Source organism: Saccostrea echinata, unplaced genomic scaffold, assembly GCF_033153115.1.
Source record: "Saccostrea echinata isolate AGI-Se365-2 ecotype Australia unplaced genomic scaffold, CSIRO_AGI_Sech_v1 ptg000084l, whole genome shotgun sequence".
NCBI lineage: Eukaryota > Metazoa > Mollusca > Bivalvia > Ostreida > Ostreidae > Saccostrea > Saccostrea echinata.
The window spans coordinates 505,978-525,130 of NW_026889833.1; the positions used below are offsets into that span (position 1 = coordinate 505,978).

Consider the following 19,153-nt stretch of genomic DNA (forward strand, 5'->3'; position numbering starts at 1 on the left):
TAAATATGACCTCAGTCTAAAATGCTACATGATTTGGGACCAAAAAATATCATTTAAACTTTTGGTTCAGGTGATCAAGAAATGGTGAAAACACCAGAAAAAGATATTGATTAATATATATATATATATATATATATATATATATATATATATATATATATATATATATATATATATATATATATATATATATATATATATATATATATATATATATATATATATATATATATATATATATATATATAACATTTGTCTATATTTCCTAGCAGTTTCAAATATTGTCTGGAATCAGTATCTCGTATCCCTTCAAACCCATAAGTTTTTTGGTACTGATTACTTATTTCAATATTTATTTACGAAAGTTTAGGGACAAATTGCACCGATTTGACACGCTCCACTATCTTGATCAAATTGCGAATTCTCTGGACACTTTGTAGCTTTTGCATGGCCATTTTGACATTTATAAAACGCGTCACATGGAAGTTCAAGAAACTGGTAGCTGCCATTTGTCTTTCCAGCGCATGATGGAAGCTTACCATAGGAATACTTATCCCTTGGTATCTCAAATGAAGATAGACATCGTCCATTATAAGGAAATGATCTTGTATTCCATGTTGGGTCAACCGGACAAAAGCCCTCTCTAAGAAATCTTTCTCCATCACAAATCATGAAGTAAGGCGAAGGCTTTTTCACGCCATGTTCATGCAATCCATCGGTTTTGTTATCACAACTTGGGAAACTCAATAAACATGGTTCTGGACTCCAGAAACTTTGAATCATTAGTCGATATTTACCTGACACAAGATAAAGAGCATATAATTTATTTATCTGAAATTATCAAAATTGCAAAATACTTGAAAATTTTTATTTCTTTTTTTTTTATCAAAAGAATTACTTTTCATAAGCATTCAAGCAGCTTGAAAATATAAAGCCACTTACATTTATCCTTAATTTCACGTCTAGTTTTGCATGCCACTTTTCTAAAATTGTCACACCTATTGGTTTCGAGTGAAAATAAATTTGGATAGTCGCATTCCATTAAGTGTTGCTCCATTTGTTTTGGGATAATAGAATAAATCACTGAACAATTGTAATACAATTGACATTCCTCTGGATGGGGAAGAATCAACATGTCATTCACAGAACAACTGATATTAGGGGGAAGCAATGCTGAAAGTAAATGGAAATGGTGGACATATAAATGTGAAAATAGATTTTTTTATGTTTTAAAAATTATTACTTTTTACTGGCAAAACAGTTTAAAAAAAAAAAAAAATAATAATTTCTTGTCTTATTTTAAATAATGTTCAATGCCTTACCTGCAAATGTATTCAAGATCTTTATTTTTTCCAAGACATTTAAAAGATGCTTATTTGTTTCCTGATATATTTTGTAGTTTCTCATTTTTTCCTTTTTCAAATCCTGTTGACATTCGTTTATGTAGTAATCCAAGGTATGCTTGAAATCAATGATGAGGTCATATTCCTTGGCATTTGTTTCGTAGATTTCCTGAAGTAGCGCAGTATTGAATGAAATCAAAATTAAAAATGAAAACATTTTTATACGATGTTTTCAACACCTGTACGCTAGGAATAGATATCTTTGATTTAAACTTCCATGTTCGCTTATCAGACCACGATATATGCACCCCGGCAAGTTTTATTGTAATTTAAATACAAAACACGTGATCTCAAAAGTTGTAAGTTAATCAGTTCCAACAAATTTCTGCAAAATAATCAGAACATTGCTTTGGTCTGTATCTTTCACAGACCTTTAAAAAAAAAGAGGTATTATCTATGCATCCATGTTTGTCAGAAAAGAGAGCTCTCTAGACTAAATGTGAACGAAAAAATAAGTAAATGATACTAAAAACATGGCCACTTATTGCAAAATTTAAATAAGCACATGTTAGAGAGAGGGGTGTGTGTGTTGTGTGTGTGTATGTAAATAAGCACGTTAGAGAGAGAGAGAGAGAGAGAGAGAGAGAGAGAGAGAGAGAGAGAGAGGAAGTGTTTGTGTGTGTGTATGTGTGTGTGTTACTAGTTGAAGTGTACATTGGTCGATTACTGGGGTAAGATAGGGGACATATAGGGCTATCATTTCTCGCTGTCAGAATTAGACTCTAGTAGTAACACCTAGTGGTGCAAAGGGTTAATTGCATATTGAATGAAAAATGTGAAGATAACGAACAGTGATCGATCTCCAAAAAAATCTACAAACCATACAAATCTGTGAATAGGGCACAAAACACGGAATCCCGGAAATTCCAGAAGTGGGATCAGGTGCTTAGGAGGGGTGAGCGTCCCCTGTTGATGGGGCACACCCGACGTGAACCCTGTGTTTTGAAAACCACGTTTTGAGTTAGTAAAACGTCCAAATATGAAACAGATGTGGCAGACTCTCTGGTGTCTTTTATTTCAGGTTCACTGGGATATATCGAGTCGTCATATGAATGAATGTAATTGTTGTTAATTGATAAAACGTTGTCGATATATCTGAATATTGAGTTGATTGATCGATTGATTGTATATTGTTTAACGTCCCATTCGAGAATTTTTCACTCACAAGAGACGTCACCATATACCGGTGAAGGGTTTCAAATTTAGACCTTTACTCGGGACTCAGGGCCATTGCAGCGAGAGATCTTTATCATGTCAACGCCTGTCGTGACACGGGGCCTCGGTTTTTTGAAGGTCTCATCCGAATGACCCGCAACTCTCACTTCAACGTGCCGAGCTCTTGGCGTTGTTACCTATTTTTTATTGACAGGTCAGTCGCAACCGGGGTACGAACCCACGACCTTCCGGAGTGAGCGCTCTACTAACTGAGCTACGGTGACGATTAGTGTTGAGTTGAAGGTCGCAGTTGAAGGCCATAGAAAGTGTTTCCTCTGTAGAAGTTTTTAAATAAATTTTGCTTAATAGGAATATAAAAGCAGGTGGGCTTATAAAGGAACAAAATATTAATGCCCATCGAAATTTCTACATTTTATCGGAAGACCTGGTCTCCAAAGGCTACATAAATGTTGTCAATGAGGCACTCCAGCCACCTTTAAATATCAAATTCACACTACTCTTGTGTAGAATCAAGGTGACTTTTAGCAAAGTTATTGACCAATCACAAGATACTAGAGTTCTATGTTGAAAAAGTAGTTATCTATGATATCAAAAGGTATATATATATATATATATATATATATATATATATATATATATATATATATATATATATATATATATATATATATATATATATATATATATATATATATATATATATATTTTATTTTATTGTGTTATTTTTGTGAGGAATAAAGTTTGGAAAAGTCGTATGTTTTGATGTTTTTTTTTTTTATTTTGAAAAAAAAAAATGTAATTTAAGTTTTTTTTTTTAAAGTTCTTTGACATTTCTGAGAATCCACATGTGATCTACATCACTTCTTTAATATGCTGTAGCACAGTACGTTGGAAGTTTCTCCTTTACAGCGGTTAATATTTTTGTAAGAAGTAAAGGTAGGGACTTGGTAGAGGATTAGCAGGAACCAGCAATGTTTCTTTGTTATTAAGGATTTTCATGAAATTTAGGAATCCAGTATAAGTAGGGTAGAACAGAATAAAATCACCTTGCAGGGCTCTGATTGGCGGCTAATTTAGTCGCCATGGCGCCTAAAACTTATGATTGGCGCCTTAAATTTTTCTATAAGTTGCCAAATTGGCGACCATTTTAAATTGATTTAGTGATTGTCAAATTACTGAACTCTACTCATTTTCATTTTAAAAAAAAGAGCAGAAAAGAACTTTAAAAGTTAGCAATGGACATGTCTCTATATATATTGACATCAGTTTTTAGATTAATGCTTATTAATAAGAAAATTTTACCTGGCGACTAATAATTTGTATTGGCAACTAAATTTTTTTGATTAGGAGCCAAATGGCGCCTATATTTTAGAGATCACATGGAGGCCTGCCTTGGTTGACTGGAATGTTAACAGTTTTAAACATTGAAATGTGATTTTGAAGAATTTCATCCTTTTTAAAACCAGGTTCTTCTAAAATACATTTATAATAATGAGCCTTACATACAAAGTTACAAACTTTGACTGCTGTTACCATAATATATTGTTTCTGTAGTCTTTATAATTCTTATTATCTTCGATTTAGTGAAAACGGAAGGATAGATGGTTCGTAAATTTCCTTAAGTTTTAAGTTTCTAATAGGATTCTTTAATATATTTCTAAAACATTGATCCATTCTGACGAAGTGTTCAGATCCTCCCTTTCATATTTAGGGTTCTGTCGACAATTGAAAGATCATGGCTCCCTGTATTTAGGACCCTTTAAGATGATTCCATTTAGGTCTTCATTTTCAACTATATTTACATCACCAGTAATGTCCAGTGGGACTGCAGTTAAAAGAAGATGATCTTTAGTAGACTGGTAACACTTGACAAATGACACACTTTGCAAATGGCAAAAAGCCCAGTGGGCTTTGCGAGTGATTCTACAACTAACAGATAGAAACATGGATACGAGAACATGAAACAAATGACTATGACGTCATAAAGAAAGCTATTCTAAAGCGGTAAAATTGCACGGCAAGCACGTACAAATTTAGGTAAGTTCAGAGGTTGTAAGCAATTCCTAATGAGACATTTAGGAAGTTTTGTAACCGTGCTACAATTTTTTTTAATATTGGTGCCAGATGGAAAAGGTAAACAAAAACTGCAATACTTTAGTTGACGTTCTTATGCGTGAACAACTTACTAACAGTTCTTCCAGAGATCTACAAATCTGGTTAAAAGAAAGACAACCAAAGTCAATGGAAGAAATGATAGAATTAGCAGGGGCTTATCCTGCACATTAAGGTTCAGTGGAAATGACCAAAGGACCAATATCCCAAAGAGAGGTAAGAAACAAAAGTATCAGAGTCTGAGGCAATATTAATCCTTTGGTAAGTCAGAACTGTTGCGAACAGTCGCAATTTCAAGAACTTTTACAGAAATTGAATGAATTGATTTAATCATGTGAAATCTAGAATGTTCTATATGTTACTTGAATAAATAATCAAGAATTCTCTAGAATATGTGAGAATATGATGACCTAGAATTTTACAGAACTTTCTATTTCTAGATGTTTCCTTCATAGTATATAAGTGACAGTTTTTGAGATTGAGAAAAGGATTGAGATTAGATTGAAAACAAAGATTAAGTATATATCAGAAAACATTCTGAATATCTTAGCCAATGTGGTATTGTGTTTGTTAGCCCTTGTGGATTTGTTATTTGCCTTTAATCGCCATGATAAATGATAAAGATTTCCGTGTGATTGTGAGTTGCCACATTGTTTGGTGCCGGAACCCTGGATTTGGAACCTGAAATTAAGAAATTATCACGGAAAAGAAGATGTCAACCTCATACTTGAAAGGACTTTGTACAAGGCACAAGAATTTACTTATGAAAGAAATGGTTAAAAGTAAGGCATTTCTTTCATCAGAAGCTGTAGAAGAGGATTTGACAACCAAGTTAAGGCAGATTCAATCTTTCTTGAGGCGGTTAAAGGACTTTGGTGCAAAACTTGAGGAATCGATGAAAGAATTTTCCATTGCCTTAGAGGGCAAAGTCGACAACGAGTCTGAAATTGAAAAATTTACTGAAGATAGTGAGATGCTGTTTGAATTGCTCTCTGAAGTTACAGAGCACTCTGAAGGACTTCTACTACAAGAAAAAAGATTGGAGCAAATGGACATTTCATATTTGAAAACGGAAGCATCAAATGACCCAAGAATAGACCACATGATAGATCTGCAGACACGAATGCAGGAACAACTTTTGCATTTCCAAGAACTCCAAATTCAGGAATTGCACAGGAAAGAGAAGATTTACAAAGAGAAAGAAACTCCAGTAGTTAAACTTCCAAAGTTTGAACTACCTTCATTTAATGGAGATAAATTAAAATGGAAAGAATTCTGGGACTCCTTTGAAGCTTTAGTGCACAAGAACTCGAGGCTTTCCAATATTGAAAAGTTCAACTACTTGAAAAGTAAAATGGAAGGAACGGCACAATCTGCTATTTCCGGCCTTATGCTCTCCCATGAAAATTATGATGTAGCTCTCTCAATATTGAAGGAACGATTCGGAGATGTGCAGTCTGTAATAAACAAACATTACATGGACCTTATCAACATTAAGCCTGCACTCAATAACACTTCCAGTCTCCGTAGATTATTGGATGAACTAGAAAAACATATGCGCTGTCTAGAAGCCTTGGAACAGGATGTAAATCAAGATGTCTTTGTTTCCATGATAATAACAAAGTTACCAAAAGAAGCCAGATTACAATTAGAAATACAGAAAAGAAAGAAAGAAAAGTGGACTGTGCAAAAGCTGAGAATATTTCTTGATAATTACATAGTAGCCAGGGAGTCTACAGGTATGGACAACCTAGCCTCTCATCAAGAACAATCTGCTACAAAAACACCATTACCTGGCACGTCATATATAAATACCGTAAAAGGACACGTGCATCTGCAGAAGCCCTAACAACATTATTTCAAGAATCACAAAGAAGAAACAAATATGAAAGAAAACATCCCATATGTATCTTCTGTGAACGAAATCATTGGAGTGATGAATGCAAAGAATTCAGGACAATTGATGGCAGAAAACAGAAGATCAGAGGAAGATGTTATATTTGTCTTAAACCAGGCCATCTGAGCAAAGACTGTAAAATAGACAGACCGTGTGTCCATCGCCATCAGACAAAGAGACATGATCGAAGTCTCTGCAATAAGAGGATTCAGCTTTCGAGAGAACCCTCACACTTTGCTGAAACATTAGAAATTTATGACATAGAACCAGTTAACAGTGTTCCAGAAAACAGTCTACTCTCCTCAGGTAGTATGGTGCTAATGCAGACTGCAAGAATTGATGCATCAGATCTGAAAGGAAGGAGAGTTGAATCTGCAAGAATATTGATGGACTCTGGGTCTCAAAGAACATATGTTACTGAGGAATTAGCTTCAAGGTTGAATTTGCAGAGGAAAAGAACAGAAGAAATATCTCTCATCACCTTTGGATCAACGAAACCAAAGATAGTTAAACTCCAAATGTATCTTTAAGAATTAAAGTAGAGGATGGGCACTGCATGAGAATTGACTGCAAATGTTGTGCCTCAAATAACTGGATCAATACATAGAAGACCGTTGCCACCTAACATCACTGAAAAGATGTAGCACCAATGGAAACATTTACAATTTGCTGATACTCTACCAAAAACTACAGAAAATTCAACCATAGACATCCTTATTGGAAATGACTATAATCTTGATTTAGTATCATCAGAGAAAATTGAAGTTAACCCTGGACTTTACTTACTATCATCAAAGGTAGGATGGATTCTTACTGGAAGAACACAAGAAAATTTGGAGGCGTCCAGAGATCATTTACATGAAATACTGATTGTAAATGGAAATAACTTAACAACAGAATATTGTCTTCATTCCTCCGTCGATCAATGTTTGCCCTCGAAACCATCATTGGATGAGTATTGGAACTTGGAAACGATTGGAATCAAAGACCAGCCTCACTCATCAGATGATGACAAGGCTTTGAAAAACTTTACCGATACAATAAAACTAGTCAATGACAGATACCAAGTCACTTGGCCATGGAAAGATGAGCAACCTGAACTCCCAGAGAACAGAGAACTTGCTTTTGGAAGGTTGAGATCTTTAATTCAAAAACTTAAAAAGAACTCTAAGCTACTTCACAAATATGATGAAATAATTCAGGAGCAGTGCAAGCAAGGCATCATTGAGAAAGTGACAAAGAACAGTGAAGTAAAGAATAGTGTCAAACACTACATACCCCATCATGCTGTTATTGATCCAACAAAACCTACCACAAAAATGCGGATCGTTTATTATGCATCAGCAAAGTTAAAACCAGAGTATAACAGCCTGAATGAATGTCTTTACAGAGGACCAATGATGCTAAATGATTTGTGTGGACTGTTGTTGAGATTTAGAATGAAAAAGATTGCAATTATTGCTGACATAGAAAAGGCATTTCTGCAGATTGAATTACAAGGAAAAAACAGAGATGTGACAAGATTCTTTTGGTTAAAGAATATTGACACTCCAACAACAGAGAACAATATTCAAGTGTATAGATTTACGAGAGTTCCATTTGGAGTTATATCAAGCCCTTTTCTGTTGGCTGCAACTTTAGATTACCATCTTGGAAACTACAACACTGCAACAGCTGAAGACATAAAAGGTAATATCTACGTAGATAACGTTATCACTGGTGTAGAGTCCGTCTCAGAGGCTAGGAAACTATACACAGATGCTAAAGAAATCTTCAGTGCCCTGTCAATGAATTTACGAGACTGGGCATCAAACTCCAAAGAATTTAGTAAGTATATTCCTCCAGCTGATCAAGCTAACAGAGAAACCATAAAAATTCTTGGTTTATCTTGGAAACTTTCTGAGGACTCCATATTTATAAACAGTCCAAAGGATGAAACTCAAATTCCACCTATCACAAAGAGGAAAGTCCTTCAAAGAATTGCTTCTGTTTTTGATCCACTTGGATTCTTCACCCCAGTTACTTTGAGAACAAAGTTGTTTCTACAAAAATTATGGAACCAAAAGAATGAGTGGGATGAAGAACTGACCAAAGAAGACATTCAACACTGGGAAAACATATCCTCAGATCTGGATGATATTCCCAGTTACCATATTCCTCGTTTTAATGGACTTTCTGGTACAGTGACATACAATTTAATGTGCTTTTGTGATGCATCAACGAAAGCGTACGCCTGTTCGGTTTATTTACACCAGAGCAACAATGAAAGAACTTCAGTCAACCTGCTGTTTTCAAAAACTCGATTAGTGCCACTTAAGAAAATAACACTACCTAGATTGAAACTGTTAGCTGTTGTCATTGGAGTCAGATGTGTACACTTTGTTGAACAGCAACTTAAGTTAACTATCACAGAAAAGATCCTTTGGACTGATTCCCAGTGTGTATTGCATTGGATTAGAATGAAGAAACCTCTACTACTTTTGTGGAAACAGAGCAAAAGATATCAGGAACAACAAAGATATCAATTTTCAATATGTATCTACAAAAGATAATCCAGCTGATATTGCAAGCAGAGGAACAACAGTTACAACTCTTCAAGAATTGGAACAATGGTGGAATGGTCCATAATGGTTAATTAAAAAGAGAGATGACTAGCCTTCATGGAACAGTCAACAAACCTGTAAAGAAGTTCAAAATGCCATAGAATCAGAATGCAAGACTCCAAAGATACTTTATGAAGCTAAACTGATGGCTGGGGAGAGTCCTAACGGAAGTAAAAACAATTCAGATTCTGACTCAATGGATATCCAGGCATTATTGACTACCACAGATTTTCATCATTTTTACGTCTTATTCGAGTTTTAGCATGGATTCTAAGGTTTATCAAATTCGAAGAAAATTCAGATGCATGCGAACCATCTAACTTCCTCAGAACTACAGAATGCCAGAATTCTTGTGATAAAGAATATTCAAACTCAGAATTTTAGTGATATCAAAATCGCGCTCAAAGAAAATAGGAGAAACAATTTAGTTAGTCAACTAGGACTGGTATTAGATCAGGAAGGAATTATCAGATGCACTGGAAGACTCGAAGATGCTCAGCTGTCAGAAGGAGCAAGAACTCCCATACTTCTTCCAAGAAAGAACCATGTGACGGGGCTAATTATTGATTACATCCATAAAAAAATCATTTCATGTCGGAGTTTCCCACACGTTATCATTGGTTCGTCAAGAATACTGGATTCCACAGGGAAGATCAGAAGTAAGAAGAATACTACAGAAATGCACAGTCTGTAAGCGGTTTGAGGGTGGTCCTTACAAGATGCCGCTAATGCCTCCACTACCAAACAAACGTGTGAGTGAATCAGCACCATTTACATACGCCGGAGTGGATTACTTTGGACCAATCTTCATTAAAACAGAAACTGGCAGTAAAAAGGTATGGGTGTGTCTATTTACCTGCTTGGTAGTAAGGGCTATACATCTTGAACTCATGCAGGACATGTCCACAGAACAGCTTTTACTAGGACTAAGGAGATTTATTGCACGTTTTGGCAAGCCAAAACAAATCATCTCTGATAACGGTGCTCAATTCAAACTTGCAAGCCTGGTGTTGGAAAAAGGTTGGGAAAAAGTCACTTCGGATAAAGATGTCCAAAGTTATATTGCAAATGAAGAGATTCAGTGGCAATTTATTGTGGAACTGGCACCATGGATGGGAGGATTTTATGAACGTCTGGTTGGTGTCAAACGATGCTTAAGAAAAACTATGGGAAAACTCTGTTTAACAAATAAGCAGATGAGAACTATGCTTGCAGAAGTCGAAGCAGTTGTGAATACTAGACCCTTAGTCTACATTGGAGATGATATTAATTCAAACATCACCTTAACTCCAGCACATTTCCTCACTTTGAACCCAAAAATAGGACTTCAAGATAGTGAAAATTTTGATCCCATGGATCCAGACTATGTACCCCATGCAAGCTCTGTGAACACTTTATTGGCAATTTGGAAGAAAGGTCAACGACTTTAGATACATTCTGGAAGACATGGAGAGATGAATATCTTCTAAGTCTAAGAGAAAGAAAATCTTATAAATTAAAAGGAAAACGAATTCAACACAATAGACCAGTAAAAATTGGTGATGTTGTTCTTATCAAACAAGATTTACCTAGAGGAAGTTGGAAGATCGGAAAAATTTGCGATTTGACAATAAGTCAAGATGGTCAGTTCAGATCGGGAAAAGTAATGTTACCCAACAAAAGGACATTAAACCGACCTATAAATTTACTCTATCCTATAGAATGTACCGATGACTCAGATCATGGTGACAGTGATGCAAATAAGGAAAAACCAACAGTCAGTGATATTCCTCCGTTGCCCAGAGCAAAGAGACAGGCTGCTGAAAAAGCCACAAAACTGATTAAAGAACAATTAAATTCGTGACAGACTTTCCTTGGCCTTGGGAGTGTTGCGAACAGTCGCAATTTCAAGAACTTTTACAGAAATTGAATGAATTGATTTAATTATGTGAAATCTAGAATGTTCTATATGTTACTTGAATAAATAATCAAGAATTCTCTAGAATATGTGAGAATATGATGACCTAGAATTTTACAGAACTTTCTATTTCTAGATGTTTCCTTCATAGTATATAAGTGACAGTTTTTGAGATTGAGAAAAGGATTGAGATTAGATTGAAAACAAAGATTAAGTATATATCAGAAAACATTCTGAATATCTTAGCCAATGTGGTATTGTGTTTGTTAGCCCTTGTGGATTTGTTATTTGTCTTTAATCGCCATAATAAATGATAAAGAAGATTTCCGTGTGATTGTGAGAGAAGGCATAGAAAAGATGTTTTCAGGGTCAAAGAGTGAGTGACTTTATAAGAAATAGTCCTTTATGGAAGCAAATGTCTAAGATTAGTACTACTGCCAGTTTAAGACAACCAGTTCTTGCGGAAAGAAATAGCACAGCACAGGGTCATTCCGGTAAAGATAAGTCAGGTTTGATTCATACACCAACTATAACTAGGAAGGCAGTGGTAATGAAATTTCCAGTCATAGCAAAAGAAAACGAACTTAATGTAGCGTTTCCGAGCGGTCTTAGTTAATTCCTTCTTGTAATATTCAGGTAGCGTAAAAAATCCAATGTCCACAAATATTCATATGGTAATCCCTTGTCTTTAATATCATAGGTTTCTCCTCTTTGTAATAAAACTCAATAACTGGAACCTTACAAATGTTTTTTAAATCCAATGTAAGATAGAATATAATCCAAAGAAATTAAAACAAAATAAATCCAAAATATTAAAGGATGAGTTAAAGGCACTATAAAATCACTTAAGAAAACTTCCTAACCACGATTTCTTCACAACTCCTTCTATAACTACTTCCCCTAATTATTCAATTATCCCGTTTATTTACTCTATTGACTCCTCTTTCTCCCCTCAACTCCCCCTGATCTATTTAACCTAGTCTAGACATAATTAATTACTAACATATTCTCCTCCCATTGATTATAATCGCCTAACTTTCTCCTCCTTACTTAATTACCACTAGCTCCCCATGACCTGTCCACAGTCTGGGTCGAACCTCCAATAAATCTATCTAAGTGACTGGTGTAGTAAAATGGTACATTTAAACTAAAGCTACAGAATAACATGAATTCATAAGTAAATATAAAATAAAAAAAACAAAAGAAAAATAATATATCTACGCTACATTATTGTTAAGTTTGATAGTCAGATCATAGAGGACTAAGGTTGAAGAATACTCAACGAACGGTAAAAGTACACCTGCACTGAGAGATATACTTCGATACAGGGTGCACAAATATCGACATTTCACTTATTTTTATTGTATTTAGTAACTATCTGTAAACTTTTGAGTTGAAACGGGGTTAAAATGCACAGTCTGGTGTAAGTTTAATTCTGATCAGATGAGAAAGTATATTGGAATTGTGCAGCAGTTTTATCAATCTTGACTTCACAATATTCTTTGTTAGCATTATACATTAAAACTGAAAGAACAGAATTTTAATGCAATTATTCAACAATTTCAGTTCTCATGACCTTTTTAGTCATTTGTGGTAGACTTTGCATTCATTTTGTTTGCATATATCCTTTCAACTTATATCAAAATCATAGGTTATTAGTTATATCAACTTATATCAAAAACTTACATTAAAATCATATGACTGTGATGGAGAAACATGAAAAGCTGTTAATTCAGAGATGGAAATGTTGAAAGTGTGGCAACATATTTCTCTGGCAATTTGCCCAGATGATTTTTATATTGTATCTTTCTTCTTGTTTTGTTTTACTTTGTAATTTTTTCATTCATTTTCATATTATATTTTTTGTGTTTAATATACACTGTAGTTGTATTGTGAAACATGAAGATATTAACGAACAGTAATCAAGCTCCAAAATCCATTAAAACAATATACATTTGAAGCAGAGCAAACACTAAATCTCTAAAAATATCAGAGGTAGGATCAGGTGCCATGGAGGAGTAAGCATCCCCTGTCGACCAGTCACACCCGCCGTGATTTACATGTACATGCACACTGATGTAAGGGTTCAGTAAATATTTTAGTGAAATTTTTTTATGTTGCATAAAGATTCTTACAATAATTAAATCGACAAGCCAATGAAAACGGTACCCCGGGCCTGCTCTGGGACTGCTTTTTGTCAGGTTGGGTCTGGTTGGTACTGTAGATGACGTCTATCAATGCATGACAACAAACTTACAGATGTCTTCATGATGTTACTTTTTGGAATTCTTTTTCAGTTCACCCAGAAATCTATCAAATTTCTCACATGCTGTTTTATTTCCATGTGTTTGAATAATCTTTAATCGTGAAATTGAGTTATTATATTAGAATTATTTGAATATTCCAAAGTTCATTTCTATATTCATTCTGTTAATTGTGTGTTGATTAACTCGTTTAGCGTCGAATGTAAGAATGAATGACGTTAAGGCTGGATTCTTCTCATATTTATTGTATCTAAAAATTAATTAGTTATTGGCTTGAACATAAAATAAAAAAAAAATATTCGTATGACGTCACAGTCTATGTCACTGTGTTAAGAAAAGACAGAGGCAAAGGCAAAATCAAAGAAAATGTAATAAACAGAAAATCCAATGTTTTGTAGTTGGCTATGGAATTTATTTCACGAGTGGGGCAGGATTTTTTTTTATATTTTCACTCATGCTTCGCACGAGTGAAAATATTAAAAAAATTCCATCCCACTCATGAAATAAATTCCATATCCAACAACAAAACATTGAATATCCTCTCTATATATAATATGAAAATGAATAATGTACATGTTATACTGCCCTAATATAATAGTTCTCTTCTAAACAGAACAAAGCAAAATTGTCATTCCTTTTTTTTTTATTCATGGTTTGGAAATTTTTAAATTATATCAGCATGAAAGACAATTAAAGATTTTAATTTTTATAGTCTAAGAAGCTACAAAATTTTCTGTACATACCATTACAATTGGCTGACATTACAAAATGTACTGAAGAAAAAAAAAACAGGAAAGAAAATGTTTCTGAATTTTCATATTACAATCAACGTTCCTGTTTTCTATTTCTAAATTTTGCCGCTTAATAAACTAAGATGCATGCAATTATGTTAATTGATGATTTAACATAATTAATACATAATAAAAACAATAATATTATTCATTAAAATGTACATAAAAATACATAAAACAAACCAAAATACATTAAATTAAGTCCTTAATGCTTATTCACATGACAACAAAATTATAATCCATCACACATACCCACATACATACAAATATATAATCTTGATGAATTATATTACTGTTTAATGATAATCCTAGCCTGATAATAGATTTATCTTATTATAATCATGATTTTCTTAGTCTTTTCTTGTAATTCTCTTTTTTCCTTTCCAAATGGCGACATCTACCAAATGCCAATTCCAGCTTTGTTTCTGAAGGCAAACGTTTAAAGATGCTGCTTTCCTTATAAGAATCCAGAGAAAAAAATCTCAGATGATGTAAAGCCTTCTGGTAGAGTTGTTGAAATCCATAGGTTGTGGCTATATATAGGCTGTCTAGTAAATATCTCAATCCTTTAGATACTTCTAAACTTTGTAGAAGTATATTTTGACAATCTTTCTTCAGATAGTCCACTTGATATTCATCTACATAGGGTAAAATCTTTGTGAGAACATCCCCTAAATCATGGAATAAAATAAGGGAATTACTATATTTATAGCTTGCAGGTTTCCAAGAATGGATTTTAATCTGTAGTATCATCTGAGGAAGGAGCCAGCAGCAGACACAGCAAACATATGCTACATTGTTTAGAAGTTTAAAAAAAAGAGAAATCTCGCAAAACCTTTTGGGTGATCTGCATGATATAGAAAACAGTTGATTGATTGATTGTATTTTGTTTAACGTCCCTCTCGAGAATTTTTCACTCATATGGAGACGCCACCACTTGCCAGTGGAGAGCTGCAAATTTTGTCCTATACTCGGCACTTATGGCCATTGAGCAGTGAGGGATCTTTTTCGTGCCAGCACCTACTGCGACATGGGACCTCGGTTTATATGGTCTCATCTGAAGGACCGGTCTCCACGTCCCACAGTGGGATTCGAACCCGGGACGTAAGGATCAACTCCTTACTTCGCGACTCTAGAGCAGACGCTCTAACCACTGCACCATGGGGGCGACAAAAAACAGTTGAATACACTGCATTCTTTCTCATTTGCATGCATGATGTAGAAAGGAAAGCAGCATTATTATATCAGGTTCTGACAATATGAAAATAAATTATCTAAAGCCCAGTAGCTGTTCCACAAGTTGATGACCTAGTAACTATATAGTAACATATTACATGTATATTGCATAATTTTGGGCAAATCATCATATGAATTACTAGGATGTTAATATATATAGGAAATGAATTTAATTTTTGACATTAATGAATGAAGTACAAGAACTATGAAGCTTCTTGCCTGAATATTTAACATGAAAGGGCTGATGGTTTCATGGATTATGAAGCTGCAGATCTTCAGTGCACTGGTCTGAAAAATTTAGGATGGATGACAAGAGAGCTGCAGTGCCACCTATTGCAGCAAATTATAGCTAAGGTTAAACTTTCTCAAATGCAAATCAAATATGTTGGTACCCAAAGTAAGGTCATGTCTTGAGGAATAAAGCCGTGAAATAAGAAAGCCCTAGCAGCAACCATTGAATACACTTGGAAAAGGTTAAAGCTTTTTTTTTCAAAAGTAGGTCAAACATCAAGGCCAAGGTCAAAATTAATGGTGGCCAAGGAAAGGCCTTCTCCCAAGAAATACACAGGTGAAATATGAAAGCCGAAGCACCAATCGTTCAAAAGTTATGGCCAAGGTTGGAGTTTTCAAAAAGTAGGTCAAACTCCACGGTCAAAGGGTCAAAGTTGTTGGTATCCAATGGAAGTTCTTGTCACAAGGATTACACATGTGAAGTATGAAAGCCCTAGCCTGACCGTTCAAAAGTTACGACCAAGGTTAAAGTTTTTCAAAAGTAGGTCAAACTCCTAGGTCAAGGTCAAAATTGTTGGTATCCAAAGGAAGGTCTTGTCACAAGGATTACATATGTGAAGTATGAAAGCCCTAGCACCAATTGTTTAAAAGTTATGGCCAAGGTAAAAGTTTGGATTTTGCAAAACTGATACAAGGACATAAAAAAAATGCAGATGGAGAAAGAAAAAAAAAACCCATCCACCTTGACTTATCAGCTTTTGCCTTTAAGTCGAATTGACCTCAAAATCAATAAGGGTCTTCTTTAAGTCACTGTAATTATGATATAAAATATTTCATTGAAAAACTCAATGAAAACTAAAGTAACCTTGATAAAGTAACCATTTTTTGCAATGTTTGAATTTTTGACATTGACCTTTTGACCTCAAAATCAATATGGATTTTCTAAAGGCTGTAAGGAATTATAAAATTTCACTGCAAATGAAAAGCTTAAAAATTGATGAGATATCTTCCAGAAATAAAAGTTTTACACATAGACAGAATGTATGAATTTCTGACCTTGACCTTTTGACCTCAAAATCAATAGGGATTGTATTTAGGCCATAAGAAGTTATGATATAAAATTTCATTGTGAAAGACTTTTTGAGATAATGTCTGGAAATGAAAGTGTTACAAACAGACAGAATGATGGATGGACAGAACCAAATTAATATCACCCATTCACATGGAAAGCAGGGGAGAAAAATATTACATGTACATGTTTTTTTCCCCAAAGTAACGTGAAATTTTTATCCCTTGAAAACCATTGTTGACCTCCATTTTGCATCTGTCAACAATGGTTTTTGCAGGATAACAATTTCACAAGTAATTATAATTTAATTGTAAGAACCTTTAACAGCAGAGGGTAGTCATTTTTGACCAACATATTGGGTTTGTTGCCATTTTATCATCCACTGAACTCTGTTAGCATTATCTAGTGAGGTGTGACTGACCTTTAAGGTATTTCTTGTCACGTATAAATGCTGAAGCCAAAGAAAACAGAAATTTTGCTGTTTTGGTACTGCACCTGTACTGATTGGCCACCATATTTACCTGTGAGAGGAGGTCGTTCCCCAGGATAAATTTGAGCTAAAAACAATACAAAGTTGTCATATTTCTTTCCAGGAAGTTGAATCTCTTGTTGCCTCTTTTCTTTGAAGTCTGATGTAAACATTGTTTTAAAAACAGGAGAAACATGCATGAGGATAGCTTTCGTCACATAAATTCTCCTCCCCTCTACAATTAAAACAAGATCTGTAACACCAGGCTCTTCTTCAAATTTACTCATAGTGTCTGGGACGTAGGATTGTCAAATTTTATTGTTTCAGAGCAGTTCCTATGTAGAACCTTTGATAAATGTTTGTAAAACTCCTCTCCTCAGACTCCTGTGATTCAATGCATCGAAACGGTGAAGTAATCAGGTTTTGGTGAAATAACTTAGGCTAAACCTGAAATAAGCAACAAAGCACTGCAATAACTTAATAACCTCAAAAATCAATTAATAGTGATAGCAGCTAGTGGCGCAAAGCGCCGCTCGTCACTGCGAGCTCTATAAGCAAGCCTGGGCGAAGAGAAAATTCGGACTTTGCACATATTGATCCAAACAAATTTTTTTCCGCTGTAACCTGTGGTTCCATAATGCTTTGTGAATTGCATCTCACCACAAATTACGTTATCACAGTAGCAACAAAAGAAGCATTCTTCATTAAAACTAGCACTGTTCAGGCTTCCATTTGGTAATGCAACTTACATACGACGTCAGGGGTACTACTAAACAGAGAACTCCAGAGAACCCTAAGAAAGCCCTAATGATTTTGAATTATTTATCGTCTGTAAATGAAATATTTATGTTTTAAATAACAAAAAAAAAAAAAAAAAAAAATAATAATAATAATAATACTAAATAAAAAAATAATGTGAACGAATAGTAAACTTATGTTATAAAATTATTATTTTCAATAAACACCGTTTTTGAAATTCAATCGGGATCGAGATGACATTAAATATTTTTTTAACCATCAATTTTGTGGTGTCGGGTGGTTACGTTCCGATTCCGTGTTCGACCCGCGTGGTTACGACCCAAGTGGTTTCGACCTTCTCTAATATATATCCCTACATGTCAATACCTGAGTACAGGGGTATACACTGTGAGGTAAACAAATGGATATTCGGTAGCTGTATATTGTATGGCTTCAGAGATGTGCGTGTCAATAGGTAGTTGTTTCCGTATATGTATAGTCAACATGCAGTGAGAAGGTTTCCTAACATTTTTTTTCTACTATCGCGGAGCATGGATGTTGATAAATTTGATTTGTAATGTATTATATTTGAACAGTTTTTCCATAAAAATTAATTAAATACTTCTTCAAATGTACCGTGATCACATATGCACTGTCTAAACAATGTATGTTTCTCCAAATTAAATTACATACGATAAATAACACAAATATACGTGGTCGATATAAAAAAAAATGTAGACGAAAAAATGAAATGTAAAACTGTTGAAAGTGTTAATTAATTTCGTTCCGAAGCAATTAATTGTTAATTAATTGCTTTGGAACGAAACCACTCGGGTCGAACATGGATTCGTGTCGAAACCACTCGGGTCGAACAAGTAATCGGAACGTAACCACCCGCATTCAATTTTGTTACTTTAAAAGTTTTCGATTATTTTCGAGGGAAAACATTCATAAAATGATCTTGTTTTTGTTTGAATGCATAGAATATGATTTAAAAAGTGAAAATCAACTCAATTGAGTATGAAACTTAATTTATTTACCAAATAAACGCTGAGTTCTCTAGGGTTCTTTGTTTAGTAGGACCGATCTGCACTCGCCTTAACGGTCGCACCGTCAACATATTAGCTAAGAAATATAGAGCTTTTAAGTTCAATTCTTACCTATACCGTTATATTATAGCCGATTTTATCGTAGATATTGGAGCCGGAGGAAATCGACCGCCATTATCATGATTACTGGGTTAGAAAGCTCGTATTTCATGCCCGAT

The 19,153-nt window shown here is 34.4% G+C and overlaps 3 protein-coding genes across 3 annotated transcripts; 1 reads left to right on the forward strand and 2 right to left on the reverse strand.

The window, feature by feature from the left end:
* Positions 1-260: 260 nt before the first annotated feature.
* On the reverse strand, positions 261-1,583 carry LOC133176922 (uncharacterized). Its single transcript, XM_061311982.1, has 3 exons — positions 1,323-1,583; positions 943-1,173; positions 261-797 (listed from the first exon to the last, which is right to left on the reverse strand). The coding sequence occupies exons 1-3, from the start codon at positions 1,558-1,560 to the stop codon at positions 367-369; spliced, it is 900 nt and encodes a 299-aa protein (XP_061167966.1). The 5' UTR covers positions 1,561-1,583; the 3' UTR covers positions 261-366.
* Positions 1,584-9,910: 8,327 nt separating this feature from the next.
* On the forward strand, positions 9,911-11,034 carry LOC133176911 (uncharacterized). The gene is made up of 2 exons (XM_061311969.1): positions 9,911-10,607; positions 10,892-11,034. The coding sequence occupies exons 1-2, from the start codon at positions 9,911-9,913 to the stop codon at positions 11,032-11,034; spliced, it is 840 nt and encodes a 279-aa protein (XP_061167953.1).
* Positions 11,035-14,206: 3,172 nt separating this feature from the next.
* LOC133176877 (speckle-type POZ protein-like) lies at positions 14,207-19,127 on the reverse strand. The gene is made up of 3 exons (XM_061311931.1): positions 19,047-19,127; positions 17,201-17,595; positions 14,207-14,814 (listed from the first exon to the last, which is right to left on the reverse strand). The coding sequence occupies exons 2-3, from the start codon at positions 17,433-17,435 to the stop codon at positions 14,483-14,485; spliced, it is 567 nt and encodes a 188-aa protein (XP_061167915.1). The 5' UTR covers positions 17,436-17,595; positions 19,047-19,127; the 3' UTR covers positions 14,207-14,482.
* Positions 19,128-19,153: the final 26 nt, after the last annotated feature.